This window comes from Vanellus vanellus (genome assembly GCF_965231255.1).
Source record: "Vanellus vanellus genome assembly, chromosome: 2".
NCBI classification, from domain to species: domain Eukaryota; kingdom Metazoa; phylum Chordata; class Aves; order Charadriiformes; family Charadriidae; genus Vanellus; species Vanellus vanellus.
The window spans coordinates 146,951,108-146,961,868 of NC_138906.1; the positions used below are offsets into that span (position 1 = coordinate 146,951,108).

The following is a 10,761-nucleotide window of genomic DNA, read 5'->3' on the forward strand; positions in this document are numbered from 1 at the left end:
ATACTCCAATTGCCAGTCATTTATTCTTAGTCTGGGTAGATTATTCAGCTACCCTTAATGAACTGACCTTCTTATGTAACACTGTGATCCTTTTGTAATGTAGGTGAGAAAGCTGAGGAGAAGTTCAAGACATTAAAAAATGAAGGGAATGAATTTGTAAAAAAGGGTAAATATGAAGAAGCGGTAAATAAATACAGTGAATGCATGAAGTTAAATACCGAGGAATGTACTATCTACACTAACAGGTAAAGACGTAAAATCTAACCCCATGTTGTGGGATAAAAATAACATTTTCTCACTGCAAATACAGATTTTGCATCCCTTTAGTCACTGTTGTAAAAAAAGGATTTTTTTTTCCCACTTGATGAGTGTTTCTAATAACAAAATATATTTTTTGTTAAACTGCATTATTTTCCAAGGGTAGCAAGTATTAATGTCACTGTTATGTATCTTAAAATCTTTATGTAAATAGAGCAAGCAACAGTAAAAGTTACAATTAGCATAGCATTTTGCAGCATTTGTTCAGAATACTGGTATGATTTTAATTAAAAACTAACATGCAGTAGCGGTATATCAAATATGAAGAGTAATAATTCAGAGAAAATGTACATTTTGAGAGAATAAAAGTAGGAACATGGTCATACAACAGCATTATTTTAAAGGTTGACCTAATTCTGCAGCATAGTTCTTTATTATATAATCTTATCAGCTTTCACAAACTTAAGAAGGATTTGATTAGGCCAGTACTTGAATAGGAGTCTTCCACGTAATAATTAGGTGCAGAAAGCAGTATTGCTTATTTAATCTAGAGCACCTTTTGTACCCAGAATGGCTTACTATATCAACTACTGTACTATCATATACTAACATAGGCTCTGCTTTTAAAATACTTACATATCTGCCTAACTTCAAGCATTGGTTGTACTTGGAATTTTGACTCATTGCAGGAATTGGCAGTCTCTAACTCCATTCAGTGATGTTATTAATACTTACTGGGTTTGATGTACTTTAAAAAATACCACATTGAGTCTGGATTGTATGAAGTACTGTAATGAACATTTATGAGTCAGTTACTGTTGGCACTACAGCACTGTAGAATTACTTATATTGCAGTATATTCTGTTTTTCTGTGTTAGAGCTCTCTGTTACTTGAAACTGTATAAATATGAAGAGGCTAAGCAAGATTGTGATCATGTTCTTCAGATAGAAGATTCTAATATTAAAGCTTTTTATAGAAGAGCACTAGCGTACAAAGGATTACAGGTGAGGAAAAAGAGCATGGCAGGTATTCTTAAGCACTTCTAAACTTGCTTATCCTCTTCAAAGGCAGTTGCAGTAAATGGGTGAATACAAAGTATGCAGTGCTGATTTATTACTTTATAGAGCATTAGGCATACATAAAATATTATATAAATATTTTTGCAACATAAAAACCGGCATGTTGACTTGTAATAACTTGAGAAAATACAAGAATATTGGAATAAATGAGGTTTGACTGGAGATTGGTTAAGCAAGTTTCAACTCTGTTCTAATGTTGGAATATTATTCTGGATATCCCAGCCTGTTTTTTCTGTCAGGGTGTTTTCTGTATCTTTACTGATGACAAACCGATTCTCTCCAAGTCTGTCTTCATCTGTCCAAACTACAATCTCAAGCTGTCTTTTGGCATCTGCTCATATTTAAGTGATTGTCATATTAAACCAGGGTTTTATCTTCGTCCTCTCTCTTCACTCCCCAAACACATTACGAACCTTTGCAGTAACCTACTTTCTCACTCTGTTGACAGTGTCGGTGCTCAACCTTTTCCTTTCTATCTACACAATAGTGGTGGTGTCTGTACTGTGCTCATCTTACACACTGTTTCTTGAGTGTCCTTTTACCTGATAGTCATAAATGGAGATTTATATTGCTCATATCCATCCTGAATGTGACTGCAAATCTCATGTGCCATCACTTGAACCATGTTGTTCCTTTTGTCTGTCCCTCTGTTGCTTCCCTTTCTTCAGTGAGGTCAATTAGCATCTACACTTCATAATTCTTTCATAGCAATCCTTACCCTACCTTTCAGCTCTTACCTGTTATTGAATTATTACTTCTGTAGGCTTGTGATGGCACCTATCATAATTTACTTTATATTAAATTTTACGAGTGTCTTTAAGCAAGCATCTTAAGTGCTTTCTGCTATGTTGCTCTTTATAACTGGAGGTGATCATTCCAAGCATCCACCAAGTTTCAGCAGTGTCCATCAAATGAATACTTACCTCAGCGCTTCGTTATGTTTGATGCCTTAACAAAAAATTACCTGATTGTCTCTCAGCTTACAAATCACCTGAGGACAATCTGTTTGTTCTTAGCCTATTCTCATCCAATGCTATAATTCCAAGTGCAAGCCATAGGGACCATGGGATCTTTCATATCTTTCATCTGTGATAAATTTGTTCCTCTGTTAACAGCAGCTATGAAATTTTGAAAGTTTGCTTTGATTAATTTTAAAAGAGGGTGAAAAGTCTTAATTTTGTGTAAAATCTTTTCTGTAACTGTACCAAGCTACCTGGTATTAATCATCTGTAACCTCATGTTGCTGAAGCTGATAAAAAATTAGTATAAATGTGAGCAAAGGTACATAGTGATTCTACCAGTCAAAAAAGGGAATCACACACTAGTGAAGAATGTCAAGAATTGGAGAAATAACTTCTGCTTTTTTGAGTATCCTAGAAAAAAATTGCTATTTTTGTATTACTGAAGACATAACCTGAAATGCACTGTTCATGGATTCCTTCAGAACAGTCTGATCTGGGGACTCCCAAATTGTTTTGTTGTGGTCGGATTTAATGCTTTTGTTATTGCTAATTCCAGGGATGTGAGTGATTCGTAAAACCAGAGAAAGCAACACAAGTGATTTGAGGCTGACAATTGACTCTGTAATGAAAAATTTAAGAGCTAAAAGCATGTAGTTTGGCAAAGTCCTAACTAAGCTGGGACATGTTGTTTGTGTATAAATATCCAGATATTTAACCACAAAAGCTGCAGTGGAATTTAATGTAGTAAATGAGGGGGTTTTATAGATTTACTGAGATGTAGTTAAGGGAAGATCAGGAAAAGAGCATGCTTGTGTGATGAATTAGGCCTGTAACATAGGACACAGGACCCTGGACCACATCTCCTACAGTTGATAGTCCAGTCTCTTGCTTTGGGTACAACCATCTTGTATGATTTTTGTGGACAAGTCTGGCAGGCTGCAATTTTAAATCCAGGAGGGTTTTGTTTGCTGACCCTTGTGACTTTTTTAAGAATTCTGTTGCAGAATCTCATTTCTCTGTAGTTGTGAATCTTCACATCTGTAATTTAAATGGTTTGGCTTGATTAGTAGCTGTTTTCTGATGAAAGCAATCTGCCCCCTTTCTGCATTCATTTGGTAAGGCTAGTTGTAGTTCTAAGTTCTAAGGTTCTAGTTCTCTTGCTCTTCTTTCATTGTATAGCAGACTTTAGTTCACTTACAGACTTACTGCAGTCTCTCTGCACCTTGAATACTGGTCATCAGTATTGAACAAAATACTCCATGTAGGAAAGAGAATATTAGTGATTGTACGTTAGTGCTTTTATTACAGATGAGATGCTGAGGAAATACCTCAACTGGTACATGAGGGGTTTTTTCATTATAATGAATGACTTACAGTGACCTTATAATACTGCTTCAGAACAGAAGAAATATTAGGTCCCTCACACGAAGAAATTATGTTGAGGCCCCATCCCTGGAGGTGATATAGGCCAGGTTGGATGGGGCTTTGAGCAACCTAGTCTAGTAGGAGGTGTCCCTGCCTATGGCAGGGGGTTTGGAATTCGATGATCTTCAAGGTCCCTTCCAACCTAAACCATTCTATGTTGATCTTTTACTGTCTGCATGGTCTTCTACTATTTACTGCTACATTTAATTATTTTTTTTTTTATATACTCCAGCCCTTAAGATGTTTTGACTTTTGTATGTGATAGTCCAGTCTTCCTCAGAATTGATGCTATTGTCTCTCCAGAAAATTTAGTGTAAAAAAATCATAATTCCTAACATTAACATTTGAAATAAAAACATTAAACAAATGGCAAGACTGATTATTGAGGAACTGTGTCCTAATGCCACTCTGTTGCTGTGTTTGTCCTAATCCTGTTTATCCCAGAGTTCATAACATAATCCCAATTTTCTCAAGTATTACCAAAAATTTCCCTTCTCAGACTGTAGGAGTTGGTCTATTGGGATTGAAGCCCACAAAGATTAGGTGTATTTTTAATCCATGCTTAATTTAACTCTCTTTTATTGGCAAAGCAAATATGCAAACCGTTGATGGACTCATATTATATTAATCTTGAGGAAGTGTTAGCACTGTAAGCAATTATGCTTAAAAGCAGCAGTCTTCAATAATATATTCTCTGATACAGGGAATATGTTTCTCAGAATAAATTATTTCATATTACACATTTAATACAGAAGTATGTAGTAAAAAAAATACTAACTCAAACTCATCCTCAATTTCCTTTTTTCCCTCTAATGAAATTACACTGTCTGTATTTAGATTATTTTTGTATGCTTAATGTCAAGATCCTAGCATTTTGTTTTTCTTAATTGTAAAGGACAGTGTGGTAGTTAAAATTATTTTTCTACTGGTGTGCTTATGAAAAAAAATAATTTTCCCTTCTACTTACAGAATTATCAAGCCAGTGTTGATGATTTCAACAGAGTACTTCTAATAGATCCAAATGTTCTTGAAGCAAAAAATGAACTAGAAGAGGTAACCCAACTGCTTAACCTTCACAGCAGTGCTGTAGCTGGCAGTCAACAAAAGCAAAGGAAGAAAATAACCATAAAAGAGGTATACCTGTTCATTTTTAAAAGCAGGCAGCACAGAAGCCACACATTTGAAGAGATAATATTAAAGCTTTTGTTTTGCACTTTTTAGCTCTACATTTTTTGGGGGTGGTGCTGTGTTTTCCGTGTTATTTTGAGGGCATATTGGAGGTTACTTGAATGTATGTTTAGTGTCCATTACATTCTATAGCAAAGCTTGGACTGCTTCGAAGTGTTTTCAGAACCACACCAGAAATGGAAAAAAGTGCATTTACATCACACCAAACTTGAGGATATGCTCCTTTAAAAAAAAAAAAAAAGCTGCTTAGGCTTTGAAATACCTGTTTTAGGGAATGTGGCTGTCAAATAGCAATTTTGCTTTTAAAGTTTGTGCTGCTCAGGGAGCCTCTGGGGCTGTGCTGGCAAAGGTTCATTGTCAGCAGGCGTGCTGGCAGTTCTTGCACTAGTAGTAGAAGTTATTGGTCTGAAGAATGAAATCCTGCCTTAAAGACCAAGAGTATGGGTAAAACATCTGTAGGATCTTATAAAAGAAACATGTGATCTAATGTTACATACTGGATCAAAATGTTAGCCTTGCAGAGTTCTGGGTAGAATTAGGCAACAAAAGGATTTTTTGCAGTCATCTGATATTTTTGGATTGTAGCTTTGCTGGTCCTTTAAGAATGGGGTTTTTCTCCCTTTTCATTTTAAAATATAGAGTTAAAATACATAGTTACCAGTCCATGGAGTGATAGTGTAATTTGATAATGTAATTTCAAAAAGGTGGTGTAGTGGAAACTGCAATTATTAATACAGAAACAACTTGCTCTGTTGAAACACTTCACGTTGTCACGAGTTCCTGGGATTTTATGTAACTACTGTAAGCCGGGTATAGTGTTAGTTAAGCTCTGAGTTGTGACAAACAAAGGGACCTGGAGAGTGTTTAGAGGAGGTTTGGGAAGTGACTGCATTGTTTGGAAACCAGCTAACTACATTACTGGCAGCGGTAATTTTTCTAGGGGTGGGGCAGGAAGCATTTGTGTTTGCTGTCATGATTACAGCTGCCGCCTTAGAGAGTCTTCCCTATCTTATCTGCTGTAGTACAAGGTAGTTCTATGAACACAGACTGCAAAGAAGAGTAAGGAAAATTTGAGTAGAAACTGGGATTTATTATTATTCCATTTTAATCAAGCTAGAATTCTATGTAAGACAGTCAAGATTTCTCTTGATACTAAGGATTGTTGAAAAAATAGAACAAAATGTCTATAAGCTCAGTGCAGTATTTCCCAAAAGTGACAAATCTAGCTCGCAGCACAACACTGTGCTATGCCGTACAGTATGTTCAGACTTTCCGAAAACCTTGACATCCATTGAAAAGAGTACGTTCAATGAGAATTTAGTCAGTTTATATTAATTCCACAACTCTTCATAGCTTGAAATGGATTTTAGCAAATGTAGTTGAACCCATGATTAATTTTCTAGCGACTGATTCATGAAACTCGGCACAGGCTGCAAACTCGTGAGAAGTTAAGTGGGTACTCAGGCAGTTAGACCATGCTGAGCTTTCTCCTTTCACAGTGAGACTCCCAACAGCAACCTGATACGGCTGCTGGATACCTGTACTGTTCTGAAGGCACAGCAATGAAATGAAACGTGGGTATCTGGTGACTTGATTTCAGTTCTGCTTGCGTTCTGCAGCTTCACATTTAATATATATATATACCGTCCTCCTTAGCTTTCTCCCAGTGGTCCTCAGTTGTCTTTCTACAGTGGAGTGCCAAGCAGTGAAAGGAAATGTAAAATACTTTTGACTACAAACCTTTAAAGATGAATTAGAGAGGTACTATTCTGGGGGGAGGTAGGACCTAAAAAAACATAGATGCTTTTCTTTCACAACAAGTAAAATGCTAACTTTAATTTAGCATCGTTATTGATGGATATAAGCATGCAGTTTATGAAGCTTCAGGTTATCTGCATGTCCACATTAAAATGTATTGTTCCATTTGCTTTGTGAAGGTGACTGAATCTGATGAACAGGAAGAAAGGCAGTTTGCCACATCAGAAGATGTTGTGACTGATAATGTTACTTCAAAGGAAGCAATTCAAAACAGTGTGCCACTGAAGACCTCTGAGAAACTGCTTATTTCTGAACCATCTAATGCTTATGACTTTGGTCAGATTATAAACGCAGTGAATACCAGTAAGGATAAAGCTGCTTGTGCAGATCTTTTAACAATTACTGATCCAAAAAAATTGCCAGTGCTCCTAAGTAACAAACTTGAAGGAGACATTTTTTTGATTTTTATCCAGTCATTGGAATATTATGTAGTTGGAAAAGATCCTGGCCTTGTATATCAGCACCTCTTTTACTTGAGCAAAGCAGAAAGATTTAAGGTAAGAACCTAGATTGAATGCATACTTAAGTTCAACAGAAACTGAAAGGAAATTCTCATATCTTAAAAGGAAATGATACACTGATTTTTGTATCTCTGTCAAATACTACAATTTTCAATCAGCCTGTGCTAATTATAAAATAATGTGTTTTTTCAGGTGGTGCTGGCCCTTCTTAGCAAAAATGAAAAAGAACAAGTTCAGCAGCTGTTTGGCTTACTTTCAGAAACCCAGAATAATCAGTACTCTTTGGAAGATCTTGAGAGCCTTAAAAAGGCTTATGAACTTTAAGAAGTTAAAATTTATTGGTTGCATGCATACAGTTCATGTTTATGAGATGGATGTATGAACTCTGCAGACTTGCATGGGTTGAAGTGGGTCTTTACGCGTACTGTTTGAACTCTATTTTGTTTTGACAGCATATGCACATTTAAAACTTGCTGCTCTTTTTTTCTTGTAGTTGTATACATTTTTGATCTGTAGAATTTAATGCATGTCTTTGTTACTGGACAGAATATGTTATATGGCATACTGATATTATTTAGACTTTGTTAATTATATATATAAAAATATATTTTACATTATATATATAATGTGAAATATCTTGATGGTACGATAGGTAATACACTTTTAGTTATCATTTGCTATATCATTTTGTGAGTTATGTGTTCTGGTGATAAAGTGTCTTAAACGGGTCAGTTAGCAATAGCTTTGCTAAAATGAGTTTACAAAAAGTATTAACATTTTTCAGATAAACTATTAGAGGCCATCTGTTTCTTCACTGTCCCTCGTCTATACAAAACAGATTTAAATATTTTTGGTGCAATACAGCTTAGCAGCAAAGGTGAATGAATGAATAATATAGTAGCTTGTCATAGAACACTTTGAATTAAAATAATTAAATATTTAATAAGTGGGTATGTTTTTAAAATTATTAACAAGTGAGTAACTTTTAGTGCACAGAGAATTATTTGTTTTCTGTGTGTGTGGAAGGACTGCTGGTCTGCATGGCTTTTGAAGTGACAGTGGTAAACAGGAGAAGAAGTGGCTGCACTTAGCAATAAAAATATTTAACTCTGAGTTTTGTAATCAGGTTATTTAAAACACCAGCTATTTCTGTTTACAGACATATTTATAAAGCTAGAAGTAAAACCATTTTGTGGACCAGTATGATTTTTTTTTTTAATTATTATTTTAGGCAGTACTTGTGTTTTATATTTGATTCTGACAAAGCTCCTTCTTTCAAGATGAAGCTTTCAAATTTTTCAAATATCCCAATGCCTTCTTTGCACATGTGATATAAATGTATAACAAACTTGCTAGTGCTGCAGAAATATCATTAAGAATGTTGTTCTAATGAAAATTTTTCTCAGGTGTATATTAATAAAAAAGTGTTTTCTTCACATTCTTCTGGTTCTGCACTCTTTAGGCTTATAATTCTGAGGTGTGGGTTATGAGTTTTGTCTTGGAGTACTAAAATGAGGTTTTTAATTCCTGAAGCATTGTCAGTACAACTGATGTTTTTGTTCTTAAATGCCTTCTTTTTATGAGATTGTCATGTGTTCAGGAGAGTTCCATCACTCATCTAATCTTTGCATTACCAATGGTATTTAACCAACGAAGTGCTAATTTCATTCTTCAGTCAGGGTGGAAAGGCATTCACATTCACTAATTTCTGTGTTAGTGATTTCAATCTTTTTATTTTTTTCCACTACAGTTTAGTTTGTGCAGAGAAGATTCATTGTATGTGTGCAACTTACTGATGCGGTTTAGAAAAGTTAATCGATTTTCATTTGATAGAGTTCAGAGTGTTTTTTAATAACAATAAATAATAAGTTGGAGGATTGTATTAATAATACATGGGTTAGGAAAAAGTTCTTTTGGTAAAAGAAAGCATTAAGACTATTTTAAAATTTCATAGCTGGTTTTTATGGCTTGAAAACTGTAGTTGAGTAAGAGTCAATGTCAAAAGCCACCACACCACAAAAGCTCTTGATGAAGTTAAATCTTTCTCTGTGCCACCCAAAATCAGAAGTATTAAAAGCTCTTTAGAGGTCTTCTAAGCAGTAATCTTGACTGCTAAAGTTTGACGCTGAAGACAAAAATCAGAATCTTTGCAGCAGTAAACCATAATAAAAATATAATTTAGTAAATTCAGGAGATGATCAGATTATTAAAAAGACAAGGCTTTAAAAGACAAGAGATTTTTAAATGGAGTGTTCTTGACAAATCATTTATCCGTGAGAAAATAGACAAATGGGTTCTCATAGATATCATATCATATACAGTATCACAGTTAATTTTAGGACAGTATTAATCAATCCCTAGCGATTAAACTAGAAACCTAAAAGTAGTCTAGGGAAAAGTAGTCCAGTAGTCCAGGAAGATACCTTTTCCTGTAATACCTTCCAGCTTGAATATCAACTGAAACAGAGTTCAACTTAGTTTGAGGTAAAAATGACAGAGATCAGCAGATCAGGAAGCTAAAATTACCCCTTGTTAAGACGTTCTAGATGGAGAACTGCAGCAGCGTTTGCAAGTGAACCCATTGCCCAGCTGGTGGGAGGCAGCAGAGCCGTGTACCCATGTGTGTCAGTGCAGTTGGAAAGAGATTAAATGACAAACATCCCCCGATGTGAAAAATTAACACTTTGCCATGAAGTCACCCATCTTCTAAAGCTATGTCCCTGTTCAGCTGACGGTAATAAGAGGGTGGCTTTGGCTAACAAAACACTCCGCAACAGATGTTTGGGTTTCACATTTTTGGACCCTCTCCGGCAGTTCACTGTCACTTCTTGAACCGGTGAGCCCAGAACTGGACACAATACTCCAGACTGGCCTCATCAGGGCAGAGTAGAGGGGGAGGATGACCCCCCTCAACCTGCTGGCTGTGTTCTTGATGCAACCCAGTTGAACTGTTGCTCTCCCCATTGCTGGGGCAGGAGCTTGTCTCTCTCAGGGCAGGCCCTGTCCCTGCCACTCCTGGGCTCTTTTTTTTCCCCTGTTTTGAAACACTCCCATCTTTTAAATCTGTTTGTCTGCTCTGCCCTCGGCATTTATTTATCATGCGCTTTCATCTCCCTCTGCCCTCCACAACCATCATCCCCTCTGCTGGGTTGCCAGGTTGAGCTGCTCTGCCAGGCAAAAGTGAGAATATGGCTGTCCACCTCAGTGCTGCCACCAGTGGCTTTCTGTGTTGCTTCAGTGGAAACACAGGGGCCCAAAAACAATTGGGGGTCGGTGGGGTGGGGATCTGTTGATTCACTGGTATTGTTTTTTTACATCCTTTTAGGAACAAAGCATTTTCTATCTAGACAAGGGCAAGAGAATCTCAAATACCATACCTGGCACTGTGGTGAGGAGACCCAAATCGCAGCTCAGTGTTACTCTCTCAGGCTCGTCACTCACCCTCTCAGCCACCATTTAAAAAAACAAAACACAACAGAACCCCACCCAAACCCACAAACAAACCAAAACCCACAACAATACAAAAATCTGCTTCAGGAGGAAGAACATTGGTTATTCAGGTGATGGAA

The 10,761-nt window shown here is 36.3% G+C and overlaps 1 protein-coding gene across 1 annotated transcript in view; it reads left to right on the forward strand.

Annotated features, from left to right (window-relative positions):
* The window catches only part of SPAG1 (sperm associated antigen 1), a 46,897-nt gene extending 39,132 nt beyond the window's left edge, over window positions 1-7,765 (forward strand). The window contains exons 15-19 of the mRNA XM_082499599.1: window positions 104-245; window positions 1,137-1,263; window positions 4,695-4,859; window positions 6,851-7,228; window positions 7,385-7,765. Of these exons, the coding sequence (XP_082355725.1) occupies window positions 104-245; window positions 1,137-1,263; window positions 4,695-4,859; window positions 6,851-7,228; window positions 7,385-7,516 (944 nt within the window). The 3' untranslated portion in view covers window positions 7,517-7,765. The remainder of the gene's footprint in view (window positions 1-103; window positions 246-1,136; window positions 1,264-4,694; window positions 4,860-6,850; window positions 7,229-7,384) is intronic.
* The last annotated feature ends 2,996 nt before the right edge of the window (window positions 7,766-10,761 follow it).